The 18728-nt window shown below is 35.8% G+C and overlaps 1 protein-coding gene across 1 annotated transcript; it reads left to right on the top strand.

Annotated features, from left to right (window-relative positions):
- The first annotated feature begins 8432 nt into the window (after positions 1 to 8432).
- LOC107695438 (uncharacterized) lies at positions 8433 to 9615 on the top strand. The gene is made up of 4 exons (XM_016495343.1): positions 8433 to 8560; positions 8798 to 8899; positions 9097 to 9393; positions 9467 to 9615. Exons 1-4 carry the CDS (start codon positions 8455 to 8457, stop codon positions 9613 to 9615), a joined length of 654 nt encoding a protein of 217 aa, XP_016350829.1. The 5' UTR covers positions 8433 to 8454.
- Positions 9616 to 18728: the final 9113 nt, after the last annotated feature.

Genomic DNA, 18728 nt, shown 5'->3' with positions numbered 1-18728 from the left:
ACCCGATATTTTTGTTTTTTTTTTTTTTGTTTGACAGGGACAGCTGTGCGCAAACAGAAACACACACACGCAGACATATATACATATATGCATTTATAAAAAAAAATAAAATAAAGGGAACTTTCTCTCAAGGAAGAAAAAGGGCAGTTGCTCAAGCCCCCTTTGATGTCTATGTGTGCACGTGCCTTCACACAAAATGTATTCTCTAAAATAATCTGGTTAAATTTACAGGAAAAGATGGCAGCTGCGGTTGAAAGAAACTATTTCAGAATTAGGGGATGCCACTGTGATGTCTGTGCGTTTTTAAACTTATAATATAGTATGTGATGCCCAAAATCTACTTTTTATTATAAAATATACTAATAACCACCATGAAATTACACATCAAATTAGGCCTTTCCTTAAGCAGTTGCTAATAAGAATGTATCGCCTACAATACACAGTTTTGCTACACAAACACAGTAAATAATCAGAGTAACACACAACACTAAAATAATGCTATAAACATTACCAATATGACACCTAATATAATAATAATAATAATAATAACATGCATACAAGATAAAAAATAAAAAGAAACATTAGAAAATAGAAAAATTAGAAATCTAATTCTAAATTTTTCTAAATCTAATTAGAAATTAGAAAAAAGTAAAGTATCAGGGAGGGATCTCTGGGCTATTGTTTTGTTTTGCATTGCCTTGCTTTTTGCATCCAACTTATTTTATGGTGCAGCTAAATCAAATATAATATCTATTATAAATTTAGGTCTATATGTTTTAAATGTCAAAATGTATAAAATGTAATTTAGACTCAATGTGGTTAAATATAATACAATGTTTCACCATGGTAAGGTATGAACAGCATATTTAAATCGTTTTTTTTTTCTGTTAAATCAACTAATATTTTTCAGTGTAAATTGTTATCTAAATTACTGATATTTCCAAATTAGCTATCACAACATTTCTAACTTACTTGCTAACATAATTCAATTTCTGTGATTCTAAGAGAATTCAAATTCATAAATACATCAAGGCAAATACATCAAATAGGATACAGTTTGGAGTGTCTAATAAGTTTCACTCGTAGGATAAGTTCTGTAAAGGAAAATGCTGACATTGATCCAAAATGTCTCCTTGGGGGAAATGTACATCAGACATCAGTCTTTTGCTGTATTGTTTACATAAAGGTATGCATTAGCTGTGTGATTTAGGGTTCAGTAGATGTACATATTTCATTAGTATAATAATAAATATGCAGCTACTTGAACACAGCATTAAATACAAATATATCTTTAAAAAACATTGGATCTAAAAAAGAAAACAGTGATTTAATGTCTGTCAAGCTCACAGAATTCAAGATAAACAGTATACAATATTAGTAAATTAGTGAGACAACTCTCAAAACATGCACTTGCCCATATGTTCTTTGAAAACACTCATATTTGTTCAAAATGTTTTTATATAAAACTCTGTCTATGAGTCAAACAGATATCATAAACTTAACTTTGATCAGCCTTCGCCTTCAGTATACAAGCTCAGACGTCCACTTGTATTTGTCCTTGAAGCAAATAATCATCACATTGTTTTCAAAACAGACTCCTATATCCACCCTTAATCAATTAAAGGGGGCAGTGAGAGAACTAGGCATAATACATTCCTTCCTAAAGCTGAATTTAGCCACTGCATGTTTTGTTATTTCATCCGCAATTAATGTAATACAATAACTGAAGCAAATGCCAGTTTGCATGTGCAACAGTATGTACTGTAACATGGTTAAAGTCAGTCTCATGACCTCTACAAGCAGACCGCAGACACAGCTGGAATAAGGGGCAGAAATGATCAGCGGCTCCACTTAGAAAGCTTGCACACATTGACTGGATTGATTTTTTAAAAATTATTCTGCATGAGATGGTACCAGGGTGTGATCGTAATCTAACCTTGGCCAACACAATGGGGAAAAAGAAAGTTTCTCTAAATGGCCAATGTTGTTTATTATTGTACAGAGCAAGGAAGAGAGAGAGAGAGAGAGAGAGAGAGAGAGAGAGAGAGAGAGAGAGATTTAATTAATTAGATGTTGTCATGAAATATCTACAGTAGATCATTATTATTACATTTTCCATACAATTCAATCAAAGCATGTAGACATCAGATTGACATGTATTGTGTTTGGTCAGGTTGTGCCAAGGTTGAACAGCGTCGTGTGTGTAAGCATGGCCTTGTCCTCTGTTACTGACATGCTCAAGGCTTAAGCTTGAGTAATGTGTTTTTTCAGCATTCAAGTAAGAAACAACTTTGATCATTTCATATTATTTGGAAGTTTACTTTTTCTCATTTAATATGGTTTGAAACATTGATATTTTGTTTTGATTGTTTTGTGATATTTTTGACTGTTCCTGCTAGAATTTTAAAATGCTGTTGCTTTTATTTTGTTGTATGCCTGGAGATGTTTTATTCCAGTAAACATGTTTCTCTTGGCTTATGCAGCATTTAAAAGGACCAAACACAAGTTAGTGCCAGATATGCCTTTCATATTTTGTTACATGTCTCAAATTTCAGGTGCAGCATTTCTTGGCTTTGTGAACAGCATTTCAGAGTTTGGATGCCTGAAAAATGTGGTCACACTTACTTCAGGGTGCAACCTACTGTGGCTGTTATTTATTTATTTATTTACTTACTTATTTACTTAGTTTTGATAGAAACTGCATTAAAGTATATTTTAGTTTACCTAAATGCTTCTCAGTACATTCGACAATACTCTTTAACCATATTTCAAAGACAATAGAATTAATTATAAACTTACATATACAGATGTACTGAAGTTCAAGTTCAATTACATTTAATAGGAATTTAAACTATAATTCATTTTTGTTTAATTGTAAGATTCAGTTAAGTGTCTGAGAACATTACATTCAGTTTGTACTTAAGTATATTATTTTAAAGTATATTATTTATGTAAGTACTCTTTCTGCAAGTTTACTAAAGTGTACTTTTTTCACAAGGTTGGTACCACATGAAGCACATTTTTAAGTTAACACTTTTTAATTAATTGTTTATTTATTTTTCACTATAAGAAACAAAAAAAACTGAAAAAGAAAACCCCCGAAATGTTTAACATCACCACAGCGTCAGCTTCTTTTTTACTGCTTCACTTTGTGCTTTTTTAAAATCCTATTGGCTGGACATTAAGGAGACTATAGTTCTTATTCTTGTCCATTTGGAAAATGAATTTGTCTGAGAGTATACTCGATTCATTTACATGTAAGTGAATTTGGATTTTGTCATTTCCTTTAGAGAGATTTTCTGGCAAGGTTAAGTCTGTGGGGGGAGGTAAACGGGGCGCAGCTCTGTCTCTGCCATAGAAACACCACCTCACACACAGCCATGATTCACACCTACTGTCCCTGTGGCTGGAATGCATTCTGAAGGTTCCATGCAGTGTGTGTGAATCAAGAGATCCTGAAGATTGTAAATATTGAGTGAGAGATCTATTCATATAAAAATTCACATTAAAGTGAACTAAAGAGGTAGATTTCTAAGTAAACCGAAGGATTGTTTTTGAAAGCCTCTTTTTCAGCAAATGAATCCCAGCATGTAGAAGCATTCTCTGCCATGTTAACCATAAAGAATCTGCTAATGATTATGTCAGATAAAAACTATGCCAACATGAAACATCAGTGTGTATGTGGGTATTAAAAGTAAACGAGTTTTTCTCCTTTCAGGTTGCTGTAAAACAATTCTCTCTTCTTTTGAACATCATTGTGAACAAAGAAGTCTAAATTAGACATAAGTCACATCAGCGTCTCTCTCTGCAGACTGTGTGTGAGGGTGCCAGTGTGCATCTGCTTACAGAACATCTCTACTTACTTCTACAGCTTAAATGACAGCATAATAATGGTCCTGCAAATTTTTGCTCACAGACGAGCACTTCTTTTTGAATTAAGCATCTCTGATGGAGAAATCATACCTCTGACTCTCCCTAGCTATCACTCCCTCATGGTTTCGTGTTTCTTTTATGTATTCCGCAGCCGTACTTACAGCTGTCACTGCTCCACTGAATATGTGAAGGTGTCTGAAACACTTAAGAATCATATTTTTATAATTTCATCTCTCTCTCTCTGCCTATGATGTCATTGACAAGGCTCTGAAAAAAAAGAGATTTGGGAGATACAGCATCAGAAAAATAGTACCTTTATACACTCATCATCTGTATGCCATTTCTCCACTTTCTCTCTACTTGCACCTGACACACACAGACTCAACACCACTCAAGAAACAGATTCTCGAGTGTGCTGACTGGCTGCATCTGGAGTCACTTAATCAAATTCTGAATCACAGTTAGTCGGTCAGCCAAAGGAGCGTGAGTGAGAGGAAGCCGGTTGATGAGCACCATGCCCTGGGTCTTCTAAATCCCTCTGGCCCTCAAATTCAATTTGAGATGCCGGGGCAAAAAGCATCTTGTGGTCTGCTGTTGCTCTGGCCCTGTAGTTTGAAATAGGGCCACGGTTCTCATCTAAAAACTAGTCACCTGCATAGACCCCCCATGGTCAGGCACAGCAGTGCATATGAGCGAGGGCCTAGAGGGATAGCTAAGTTTAACCAACAGTCTGCTGGGTGGCTTGGCATGCTAGCAACAACATATGACATTCCACACGATGCAGAGAGTGGGAGAGGTAGTCCATTTGGCTCATACGAGCTTGTAGAGGGCAGTCCTCTGCATGAAATATTCACCATCCCAGCAGTCTTTCGCACGCAGACGTCTTGCAGACCACATACACACATTTTTCTGCCAAAACAGATGGTTTTGTAGCACAAAGAGCCTCTGCCGTGTGCAACTGTGACAGCATAGTGAAGAATAGCATAATTATATGATGCTTGATGAGGAACATCAGTAAGACAAACCTGCAGATCAATTATTGAAGTATACAGGCGAAGGAAAAATAAACAGATATTAATTTTTTAGTGGGCAATGTCAAGTTTTACAGAAAGTAGTGACTGTGGAAAATGTGAACTGAAGAAGGAAGAAAATGAAAGGAAGCACCAAGAGATGGCACTAAATAACACTGACTGTAGAAGCCAAACCACACTAAAGATTCAAGTGACCACATGTTCATGGACACAGACTTGCATCGGCTGTTATAGTTAAAGGCCGGCCAGTGTGATAACAGTGCTTCACTGCTAGCACAGCATGATGAACTGGGACTTTAACGTCAGCCCACGCGTGAATTTGTGTGAATGTGTGCTATAAAAAGACCAGTCAGCTATGGGTTGGGTCTAATATATGCATGTAGTAAGTAATTTCCAGTGTATGCAGCATATGAGATTATGACAATTTTAGAATACTTTTGTTGTTTTGTTTTCATGTTTAGTTTTATATCTTTGTACAATACAATATGAAACTATAATTTATGTGCAAAACGTCCATTTATCTAGCTGTAGATCACAGAACAGCACCCATATATGGGTCGTGTTAATGTTCACATGTAAGGAACTGTATGTTCAAATGACATGATGAATTTTAATAAAAATAATCTCACTTTTAGAAGCCATCCATAAGAGACCTGGAACAGATAAAGGATCTATACCAATGAAATATTTGTGAGTTTTATGTTGCTTACAAAGAAGATGAAATTTTGGGTTTACTAAGATTATTTATCTATTTATTCAGCAAGAAGGCCTTAAATGGATTTTTTTTTTAAGACAGTAAAGACATTTATAATGTTACAAAATATTTTTATTTTATTTTTAAATGCTGTTCTTTTGAACTTTCTATTCAGCACAGAATCCTGAATAGAATGTATAATGGTTTCCACAAATTATTATGCAGCACAACTGTTTTCAACAGTGATAACAATAAATGCTTCTTGAGCACCAAATCAGCATAAAAGCATAACACACTTCTACAATCTAGTCTTTAGCTAAAATTGGCTGCTAAAATTTCAGCTTTGCCATGAAAGGAATGAATTTCATTTAAAAATAAGTTAAAATCGAAAACCTTTTTAAATTATACTATTTGACTATATTACTATTTTTAACTATATTTTTTGATCAAATGATTGCAGCCTTGTTGAGCATATAAGACTTTTTTCAAAAACATTAAAAACACTAACTGACTCCAAACTTTTGAATGTGTTGTAGACATCTCTCTTCCTTTCTCTTGTTTTGTAAGGGTGTGAGTATCATGAGATTTTCAGTGATTAGGAACCCTCACCACATGCTCACCTTGTCTTATCTGTATAGTTTTTGTGTGTATGTGTACTTTAGAAGTGTGAAACTAAATGATATGCGATATAAGAGGGCCTCCTAACACCCTGCCTAACACCAATGACTTGTTTCTATGGATACAGTGAAGTCACTGAACGCAAACATGGGAGTGTTTGATTGTGGGAAATGGGTGATACGTCATTCATTTAATAAGAAAAGTGAATGAATATGCCATCTGGCACACAGCCTTATCTAGCTTATCCATATCATACTTTTGAAGTCAAAGCATCATCATAAAACCATATTGAAGCATGCATGTCTGCAATGGTGTAACCTTTCACAGCCTACGTTTATAAACAAGAGTGGTCCACTTGCAACCTGTCCTACTCTTGTTTTTTTGGAACACTATCAGTTACCATGGAAACTATCAATTTTATCTAACACTTCAAGGCCGGTGTTAGAAACTGCTAATGAATTTGACCGATTTGTCAGCGGTCAGGGCTCAAGAACCCAAGCCTTGTGAAATGTTGTCTTGAGGCGCTAAACTTTCCATGTGTCTTCACCCTAATGATTAGATCAGACGGACTGCATGTTCTGCTGCAGAAGCGATTTGATTCCTGTATCTGATCATATTCAAATAAGAACATGTGCTAGAATGTGTGTGTGTGTGTGTGTGTGTGTGTTTGAGCATAAAATCAGCATAGTAGGATCATGTGCCACTGCTGAAAATTCAGCTTTGCTATTACCAGAATGAATTACATTTCAAAATCTATTAAAATAATAAACAGCCATAATATTAATAATATACTGCAATAATATTTCACAATACTGATCAAATAAATGCAAGCTTGTTGAGTATAAGATACTTTTTCTCAAAATCATATAATTTATACATATATTTACTATATATATATATTAGTTTCCCCCCCTCTGGTCTACGCATCCCTGCCTCTGTTTAATTATTTTTTATGGCTGGTGGGGATAAAAAAACATCCCGCGAACAGCGCCGAAGTCCCGATCTGAATCAAATTATTCGATCAACAGTTAAATCTGCAAAGTTATTAATCAAAAAAGTGAATGATAAATAAGATATTGTCTCTCAAAAGAGAGAGTCGATTCTGAATCGCCTTAACGAGTCTTCATATGTTCGAATCTTTTGCCTGTTACCGGTATACGTCACTGGGTAACACATTTGCATAATCCCCGCCTGCCAGCGAAATACGAACAGAGTCTGACCTGCCCACAAACACTTCCTAGTTAGTGTTGAGAAGACGCTGTGTTCAAGGATACCACAGAAATACAATTTGAACCTTTTGTTGTGTGCATGTCATTTTACCAAGGACTGCTCTAATCTTGGCTTTTATCTTCGTTGGCTTCTAATCTTCTTAATTTGGACTAACAAACTCTCCGAACCACAACCTGTAAGTAAGATTGATAGGTTATGTGTACGTTTTCAATTGAGTGCTCAAAATATGAAGTTTTTGTGCTAATATGTGATGTATAGCCTACCTAGTGCATCTTTAGGTTTCCAGGTAAAGCATATATTACTGCCTTATTGAAGTAGTTCTGATAATTTCCTAAGACTGTCTCGATTAATGTAGACTGACGTTGTTCTAATTACTTCATTTAAATAATAAAGAATGTAGTGTAGCACACAGACTTTATAATCATTGTGAAATTGCTGTTTATTTTGCTGCACTGCAGTTATAGGGTTAATGTGGGAGAGACGAGCGAGTTAGTTAGGCTGCTGCGCCTGTGATACAGCTGTTCTGTGTTCTGATTAAAAGTTAAGACACAGAGCGTCTTTTGTCTGGCTTTCTTCAAACATTACAGTAGACATATTTTGGTTTACAAACTGTATCGTTTCATCAGTTAGTCAATATCATTATTATAAGAACGGATTGGAGCAATATATTATTGTTTTATGTAAAGGTGCTTTGTCAATGGTAGCCTAACTTGCTCAAGTCAAGGACTCTTCTCTGTGTCAATCCAACACGTTCTCACTCCCAACTCGTCACTAAACCTCCCTAAAATGTCCACAGTTTAAAAGACTAGACTTATAAGAATATATTAATAATCATAAAATAATATATTTAATTGCAGAGACAGTGGTAGGGAACACGTTAAACTCGGAGCGCTCTTGCAGCTGGCCGATTGAGCAGCCAGTGTAAGCGGCAATAACCAACCAGTCGGGATCACGGCCATTTGAACACTTTATTTGTGCCCCTTCTTCTGTGCTGAATGTGACGTCAACATGCACACCAGACATGTTCTCCATAACCGAGATGCCATGACTGCTGGATTCTACCAGCCATTGCCTCCAACAACTTTTGTTGTAGATAAGGCTCTTTCCCATTGTGGTAAGTTCTGGTTTGTGACTGTACAACATAAATATCATTCTAAAATATCGTTAGGCCTCATAAGCTTTACTATTTAAATAATGCCTTTTTGTCTCTTATTGTTTGTCTTATTGTGAGCTTTTTGAGCATCTCTTGTATACTTTTTCAGCAATGTACTTCATTACCATTGAACCATTACAATGTTATACTACTCAGTCAATACAAATGATCTTAATTCACATGTTTGATCTTTTTCAGTGCGGCTTGTACCTGTGGAGATTCCTGACAACATTTGTGGTTGTTCACCAGAGTCATTTAGGGTCAGCCCAGGGAAGACTATTGCTGTGATCACAATGAATGGTAAGGGTGTGAAGATAAAAATCTATACATGCTCTACTCCCATAAGTTTGGCACAGGTCTGTATGTAAAATCTACACATGACTTTTGATTAATGTTTAAAAAGAATACAAAGTAGTGTAAAAATTGTTTAAAGAATCCAAACCCTTATTAATCACATAAGGTTTACATTAAAGTGGATGTGTTTTTTATTTTTCTAGGACGATATGATCTAAACATGCCTGAGTTGAGATGTGAGGCATGCCAAGCCACTTGGGCTGCTGGAGTGGTCGACCTAAATCGAAGTGACTACTGGCCTGCGACCCTTCACTTTGCCACAATTTATGCCACAGATGTCTTTTTTTCATTCGAAGAAATGAAGATGGCAGCACCAGGACTGTCCTGCCAAGCATTTTTAAGAATGCTGGATCAGCGAACTGTCCGCTTTGGTCGTGTGAGTATTGAATTTATTTATCCTACAGTATTGTTAATGTCTTTGTATTGTGGGTTGAAAAGCTGTTTGATGCTAATGTATTTGCATTGAACTTTTGGTTCTTGTTTTGTACAATCTGTTATTGCTTGTCATTGTAGACCACAAATGCTCTGCAAAACCAGTTGCAAAACCTAGAATCCATGAAAGCCGAACTGGCAGTGACAGACTGGAAGACTGGGTCAGTGTTGTGAAGGAGTGGGCAGACGGTGAGGAAATGATTACTAGTAATACACTTAGTCATGAATAATTGTAATTGTTACTGTTACTGTAATTTTGTCCCACCTATTTCTTCTCAGCAACAACAACAACAAACACAAATGATGTTGATGCCTTGGCCAGCAGAATTGAGCTGCTGGTGGCAAGTATCAAGAGACGTTCCCAGCGTCTCTATAAAGATACAGATGGCAACAAAGGTCGTGCCAGGATCCGCCGCAAGATCAGGGAGGAGAAGGGGATCTTGACATCAGTTGTAGAGAAATACAACAAAATGGTTCCAAACACAGAAACTGTGCTTGGAAACCATTTTGTCTGGTGAGACAGCTTGGCCATGGCAGCTACCACACAGTGGTATGTACACTAGTCTTCTGACAATTCTTATACATAATTGACATTACCCACAATGCTTCAAATGTCAATCTGCAGCCCCAAATTATTTTAAAGATTCTTTGAAGGTTGATGCATGACGTAAGTTTTTCTCATGCATTCCAGACTCTGTCGATCTAAGGACAAAGAGAAAGGCATTTGACATCATCATGTCAGTAAGGAGACTTCAGGAGGAGCAGAAGATTCTTGTTACAGAGATGGACAACCATTGGAAATATCTTTCAACTTGTGCTGAGACCCTCAGAGAACTGTCCTGATCCGTGTAATCCATAATATCTGTCCGTGAGAGTCACCAGGCGCTGTGGAGTTTGTTTGCTTGGGTTTTTTTTCTGCAACTGCACAACCAATCCAAATTAGTCCAACTATGACTTTTCTGACAGACTAACGTTGTTGCGTTACTATTATGGGGCAGCCCTAATAAACATACACAACAATGATTACTGTTTATAAATTTTCTTGACAGTGACCTTGACCTTAACCCTGAATCTAAAGTGTGTAATAAAATCTGCTTTTCATCACCTTATAAATACCAAAGTGTAGTGTCTTTTTTTCACATACATAGAAATGAAAGCATGCATGCCTCTACAACCAGTCAGTGGTGGAAATTAAGTGCATTATTGTAAGGCTAAGTCATGTACTGTACTAAAGTACAGATTTGAGGTACTTGTACTCTAGATGATTTGTTTCTTCTCATGCCACTGTGTATTTCTACTAGGCTACAGTTCAAAGAAAAAACTTTTTTTTTTACTGAACTTGACAGCACATGAAGAGCTTATAAAATATAACATTTTGGTATAAATAAAACTACTCAGTAGTTTATACCTACAGTATAAGTACAGCCAAAACAATTAGTCAATTGGCAAAAAATTATTTGGCAACTAATTTGTTTATAAGTTGATAAATAAATTATAAGAGATAAGAGACATGGAATAAGCAGATTATAATAGGGACATAGACAAGCAAGACAAAGAAAACCATTATGATAAGGAGGAATAATTATTTCCCAACACTAAATGCAAGTTCATCCATTGCCATTTTGCTAAAGGAAAATGAATGATATATAATGAAATGATCAATATGTTGCCTAGACATGCAACTTTAAAATATTTGTGTAAAATTTTACTGTATTTCTGTATTCTGATTTCAGAGTCTCACAGTACCATCAAAACCTAACACAAGCATGTTGTAAATATAGAAAGGGGCAGAAATAAATAAAAATGTTCAGGCATAAATGTGACAACAGTTTGTTCTCCATGATAAAGATAGTACATCTGTATAGGTTTTATTGCCCTTCCACCCCCAGGGGACCAGTAGCGCCCCCTGGAAGAGGAAAAAAACTGCACATTTCAAATGGCTGTAACTCAAAGTCCAATAGGCATATCAAAGAGAAAATCAGCAGGACAACTACTTATGCTATGTTTAATAAATAATGTTGGACACAGTTTTCTCACATATACAGAAAGTTTGTAAAAAAGTGTTTTAAAAAGTGTTCTTAGTAAAATACCAAATTTCAACGTGGCTCTCAAATATATTATAAAGGTTTGCACAATGAACATATTTAGATATCCCTTTGTTCACTAAAGATAGTATTTACTTAATTTAATGACTAAAATACGTTTAAACTACATTACCCATAAGCCTTTGCCCCTCTATCGATGGGACATGGCGCTGTAAATTGTAGTTCATTGAAGTGTGTACTTGTGCTGTAGGGTTAGGGTTAGGATTTCGGTAAAAGGATAATTTCTTGCAACATAGCAATACCTCATTGTTCAAAGGGGGTCCGTTTTTTTTTTTTTTTTTTTTTCAATCTATGGTCCCGCCACAGCGCGTCAAAATCCACGTCACACTTGTCCAAATATGGTAATTACGGGATCTTCCGGCTGAAGGTGGGTTATAACAGAAGGTCAGTTAAATATGTTTCGTCTTCATTAAAAATAAAAATATAATTTTACAGTTATAGATTCCTATCTGGGGCTAACCTGATGTAGAAACAGATTAGTAAGTCTTTTTTTCCAAAGGGCCTATTGATTTCCATGTTATGAACCAGAGGGTAACTAATTGTGACAGCTGTGTACTGTATGAGAAATAAATAATAAACTACTTCGAAACGTTTAATTTCTGCTTATATATATATATTCTGCTTATATACATGTACTCATTTCCAAAAAATGTATCAATATGTCAAACTTTAAAGACAAATGTAGTACAGTATCCTCTCCAAAAGTTGTTTAAAATTACAACTTTTTAAAAAATAATAAAAGAGTGCACTGTGCAAAAACTTTAATGAAGAACAGCAAGCAAAACAACAACAACAAAACAATCATGGAGAAAAATCACTGTCATGGTGAAAGCTGGTTGGGATGTGGAGACTCGGGCAAAACATGTTGGAACTTGCTGGCAGGCTCCCATGTGTCATCCCAAGTTTTGCCACTGTAAAGCATCATAAGTGCACATATCATTAGAATACAGAACAAAAATCAAGATCACTGTTGGGTTTAATTTAGAGAGTTCACTGACATTTATTGATATTTGTTAAAGTGGCATTAACCCTGGCTACTTAACTGTTTAAAAACACTCTTGGATGAGCTGGAAAGGGGCTATGACTTGCAGAATAAACTGCAGAATACTGAATACGTTTTAAAATTTCAGCATGTTTTCTTGTTGCATTCCAAACAGATCTGGCAGTTCTACAGACTCAGGGATAAGGATAGTGACTGCATCTTGCTCCCACTGCCATTCATCATTGTTCTCCTCTTCTTCATATTTAATACTGCTCTTCTCTAATCTTCCTCATGCATTTTATCACCACTACTGTCACTGTTCTCGTCTTCATTGCAAGACACTACTGGAAACAATTATTGGTCCAAAACCTCAAAAAATAAGATGCAGGTTTATTAATTTGAGTCTTGATGGATGTATTGTTACATAATCTAGAACAGTTTAGAACACAGATCTCATTTGACTGCAATCGGTCCTTTGACAATCACATGTAGAACAGCATTTCCCATCTTAGAAATATTGCTAAATTATGACAAAGTTAGTGTTTCAGATGCTGAAAAATTATTTTATGCGTGCATGATTCACTACTACTGTAACGCATTACTGGGTAAATGTCCTCGGTCAATGTCCTGCTCAATAAATAAGCTTCAGCTAGTTGTGTATGTAGCAGCTTGAGTACTTACATTTACATTTAGTCATTTAGCAGACGCTTTTATCCAAAGCGACTTACAAATGAGGACAATGGAAGAAATCAATATCAACAAAAGAGCAATGATATGCAAGTGCTATAACAAGTCTCAGTTAGCTTAATGCAGTACACATAGCAAGTTTTTTTTTAAATGATATAATAAAAAGAAAACTGATAGAATAGAAAAAGAACAGAACAAGCTAGTGTTAGAGGCCTTTTTTTGCTTTTGTTAATTCTATAATAAATAAAAAGAAAACAAATGGATAGAATATAAAAAGATTAGAGAAGCTAGTGTTAGGTTTTTTTAAAGAAAAACAAGCAGTTAGTAAATGAACAGAGTGCAAGGCTAAAAGGGACAAGTTTTTTTTTAAAGAATAGAATTAGAATAGAGAGAGCTAGAGTTAGAGGGTCAAATAAAGATGGAAGAGATGTGTTTTTAGTACTTAACAAGAAACAAAAAATATGGTCACATCAGCCCCATTTTATTGCCAATACACTGGCTGCCTGTCAACTATTTTTAAAATTGTATTAATTACTTAGAAAGCACTGAATTGTCCAGCTCCCACAATCCATTGTGTGCACTTCAATCACAAAATTCTGGGCTCTAACTAATAACTAGATATCTAAATCCACACAAGAAGGTAGATCATTCTTGTATTTGTATCAAAAATAATGAAATATTCTTTCAAGTATTTGAAATTCAATCACACTCTCTGAGTTTCAGTCCAGACTACTGACCATCGCCCGTGTCCTAGCAAAACCTTGCATCAGTTTCCTACAGGCTACCTCAGAGGATGATTTCCAACTACACGAACAGGGAGCTTTCTCTTGTCACAGACATCAATAAAAGGAACTTCCATGCTGCTTGCAAGACACCATTTTAACATTGCCTACATCATATTGGTCATGGAATAGACTACTTAGCATTGCAATGGAATGTATAAAGGCCACATCATACTGGTACTAGTCTATGTTCACTATGTGACAAACATAGGCTTTCAGTTACACTTCAAATAACACTTATGAAAAATTTGCATTTTACTTGCAAAATTGGCAATCCAGTGAAATCACTTTGTCTTTTATTTTTTTGTTTAGTAGACAGACTTCCAAAGCAGACAGAACAACTTTTCTCTCTGTGTGAGATGTGATTGTTGTCATATTTCTATAAAAATCAAAAATACATGTTTGTATTCAAGTAAAAATGGATGATAAATACACCTTTCGTATGGAATTAAATAGCAAGCACTTTGAGTGTCTTGTTCATCATATTTATTTTCATATAAAAGCAACAGAACTGAAATTATATCATGTTTATTAGCAACACAGCACGTGAGAATAACGCGGTATCTGACTTTGATCTCGTTGTTATCTGTTCACTTCTAGAGGTCAGAACTGTCCGTCTTGCCTGCGCTTATTTCACTCCTCCCCTCACTGCAGCCGCCTACTCTCGCCTTCATTTCAGGCAAGGCAAGGTGCATCTCAAACAAGCCTAATGACGCCAAGGGATCCTGACCAAGCGTCCATGTATGGAAGACCGTTAGCGCCAAAACATGTGGTACTAACGCGTTAACACGCGATTGCGCGTTAACACGTAATTACACTTAACAGCAATTACGCGTTAACGAGTCATTTTGTGCTCATTTTGTGCTGGCATTGAGCTTTAGCACCCACCATCTACTGGTGTTTTTTTTAATGAATTTTAATTTAATGTTTTTTTCAGGCATAAGTAGGCTACAACTACATATAATAGTCATAGCACAACTAGTATTCAAGTATTTTAAATTATAACTGTTCAACTCCTGAAAGTCATGACCAATTTCACAATTACAATATAATTACACAAAATATTAATTACACATTTCTCCAAACAGTAAAGCCAAATTTGTGTATTAACACTTACCAAAAGAAAATTAATATCCTGTTTTCATAATTCAACCGCTATCCATAAATATTTGTTAAAGAGCCTTTTTCATAACACCATTAAACCCTTTGAAGCTGAAACAGCTTTGTGCATTTTGCAGTGCTTTTCAAATTTCAGTGCATTCACACTCAAGACATGTGACACCTTTTCACATTTAATCACAATAAATAACATAATTTTTTCCAGAGACTATACAGAGACAATTGCTAAGGTGTGTGTGTATTATATACCAAAAAAGAAGTGGTTCCAGCCATAGACAAGTTTAGTTCTAGGGCTGCACGATAATTACTACACAGAGCTGTAGTTCACTGACAAGCTACGCAATATCGCATTCATTATCATTATCGCATGTGATTCGTCTGCGATTATGAAAGCTTGTCAGTGAACTCTGTTTTACTCTGTGTAGTAAATGCCGCTCCATCTGAAAGCACGAGATGGAGATTTACTACTAATACTACTAACTGGCTTTACTGACGAGATGCGCATGACAATCACATGCGATTTATTGTGCAGCCTATTTAGTTCCTAGTTTGAAGTAGACTCAATACACGTGCTTTGATGTTTTAAGTAAAAGGGGAAGGAGACAACAGACTCCCTATGTCCATTTACAGTTAGTCATTTAGCAGACACATTTATCCAAAGCGAACTGCAAATGAGGACAATAGAAGCAATCAAATCCAACAAAAGAGCAATAAAATGCAAGTGTGTAATGTAATGTGTAAGGGCCTAAGGTCCACAGACTCCCTCCAGGTGCTGTAATGTCTGTGTTAAATGTATCCAGGTGGTGAAATTAGGGGTGCTACGAGAAGCTGTCCTTGGGCTTTGGCTGTTTTCACCATTGCTGAAGATGGAGCAGGCAGTGCTGTAGACTTCAATACCTCATATTGTTCAATCTTGTAATGAAAACAGAAGAGAGATGAAAACCATAGATTAGCTTGTGTTAATGAGCCGCTGTTTTAGATATAAATAAGGTCTTTTTGCTGCTATCATGTCCTATATTTTGTCACCCCTTCACAGAAGGGTTATAGTGCCTGACACATACCACTGGGTAGAATCTGAAATACATTAAAAATATATATCTAATACCTTAAAATTACTTGATAACATTGGATACACTAATTTCATGCAATAAATCAATAATTACTACACTCCAATGCCCCAGGAAAAGTAATATTTTGGTTATGTTTTTGTTACCAAATAATTGAGATTTTTAACAACCATTAACTATCTTCACTTAATAATTGAACAAGTTATCCAACCCCTACCTTGATCCACATGTGACAAGGAATGTGCCCTTCCATTGTATGGTGCATAGACATGGTCAATAATCAGTCAAGGACAAACATATCCAAAGAAATTAATCAAGAGTGGCTTGTATTAGTAATAACTGAAATCAGACAGAATGAAATATAATTTGAAATAATACAATTTGTAAAAATGTAAAATCATAGATTGAAGGTAGGATCAACAAGGAAATTAAATATATATTAATATTAAAATACAGAACACGAGACTATGCCATATTAACATTAATATTTTTACATTTATTACAACTGAAACATCCCTTTTACAGTACCAGAAATATTGTCTTATCTTCTTCATCTGGGCAAGCCTGTGCGGTCGCAGTTAAAATGATTGATTCCCAAAGCCATTTTCCCAACAAAACTATTTCGGATTGTCTTCTGCTGCTGCTGCTTTTCCTCCAGTTGTGTTTCCCCTGGCTCTTCCGTGTGCGTTACCCTTCTGTCAATGTCCCTGGCACGTGATGGCTGCTTAAGTAGACTCACCGTATGCTCAGCGTAGTACTTGGTTCACAACATCATGAATAATTCAAATAAAACGAAGGGTTGACACTGCCTGTCGTAACAGCTTGTAATCCTTCTTATGACTATTAATGTGCTGATGCGCACCTTGAGATTGTGAACGAGCACTTACCTAATGGTTAGTTGAGCCTACATCATCTGGCGCATACCTTTAAGGAGGAGTTAAACACTTTTGGCGGCAAGGGAGAAAGTTTTTAGAAGAAGTAGAAGTGGATGTATTTTTATTTTTCAACGCGGAAGTAAGCCGTTTTCTGTGCGAGACTTCCGGTTCATTAACGGCTGGCTTTCTTGTGATATATGACTTGACTTTTTTGTGAAAAATATATAAAATACACATTCTTCGTAAAAATTATTCGCAATGGTTAGGCGGAAATTCGTGTGTGGGACGAATACATTTCTAAGCTTAATTTTACTGCTTTATGAATATAAAAACCAAAAGGAATGGTATTCTTTGTAAAGAAGACACTCCAAGCTTTCAAATGAACCCATATATGGGCTGATACCATATAAGGAAGGCTATGTAAATGAAGCATAAACATTTTTAACGTAATTTTGGACCCGTATCCGGGTCCGCAGAGTTTAATTAATAAGCCTTGGGTCGTATTCACAAAGCATCTTAAGGCTAAAAGTAGCTCATAACTTGCCGATTTAGGAGAAACTGTTTAAAATAATGGCGTGTCAGTCTTAATTTTAGACGTTTCACAAAGCGTTTTATCTCTAAAACCAGCTCCTAAATCTGTAAAAAGTTAGAGTTGGACCCGTAAGTCACGAAAACCAAATTGCAAACCATCTTGAAATGTCAGTTATAATAATTTCCTTTTAATTTAATTATCTCCTTTTTATGTACAAGTTGGGCAAGATTGGGTCCAGTTAGATTTTTTTGCTTTTGCACAATGTCTTACAATCAGCCATTATTATAGTCAGTTAATTAAAAGGCTGCTTATATTGTTTACATTAGGCTCCACTAATTGTTTACAAGGCTGACCGGTAGCTGAACATACCCCGGGTAAAGCTGCTTGACCTTAAATGCCCTAATTGAACTAATCCTGGTTCAGCCCTGTCTGTGAAACCTGGCCTTACTTGTTTAATTAGTGATACGTAACCTACATTTTTAAATCTTTATTGGAATATGAAATTTAAAAAAAAAATCTTTATTTGAATATGGCAACATTTGTAAAATATGTATTTTAATATGGCAACATGATACCTTGGTCTACAATATTTCTATGATTAAATTACTGACAGAGACCCATCTCCTCTCAGCCATTCACTGTGGGCCTAGTTAGTAAGCTTGATGACATCATCAATAGCAAAGAGGTCAACCCCATCCTTTCTCTTAATTTTCTCTCCATTCCTTAGTACAAGTTGGTCTCATCAGCTTTGTGAATAGGTTTTACGAAGAAACTCTGTACTGCTGTTTAGGAGAACTCTTAGTGGTAAGAGAAAATGTTTTGTGAACATGGTCTCTGGTGTTTATGGATGACATGTTAAGCTACAAGTCAACTGAAGATTACAAAATATCACCCCCAGTCAAAGCATTTTTGTATTTCACTTTAATTCAAGTAGGCTATCCATTGATTGCCTTGTTTTCTTGCTACATTATTACACTAGAATGGAAACAATGGCACGGAGCCTTGAATGGACAAGAGGGAGACTTGTTGAATCCGAATTAACCGACGAACTGCTAATCATAATTGGCGATTTTGTGTCAGATGTTCGACAGCAACAACAACCTGGTGGTATGTTTTGAGTTTTTAATTATTCAAAAGTAGTTAGGCTGGACTATGTTGGAAAACTGATAGATACAGAAAGAAATGTAGTCTCGT

This window comes from Sinocyclocheilus anshuiensis, unplaced genomic scaffold (genome assembly GCF_001515605.1).
Source record: "Sinocyclocheilus anshuiensis isolate Anshui unplaced genomic scaffold, SAMN03320099.WGS_v1.1 scaffold678, whole genome shotgun sequence".
In the NCBI taxonomy this organism is placed as follows: domain Eukaryota; kingdom Metazoa; phylum Chordata; class Actinopteri; order Cypriniformes; family Cyprinidae; genus Sinocyclocheilus; species Sinocyclocheilus anshuiensis.
This window is presented reverse-complemented; position numbering and strand designations above follow the sequence as displayed.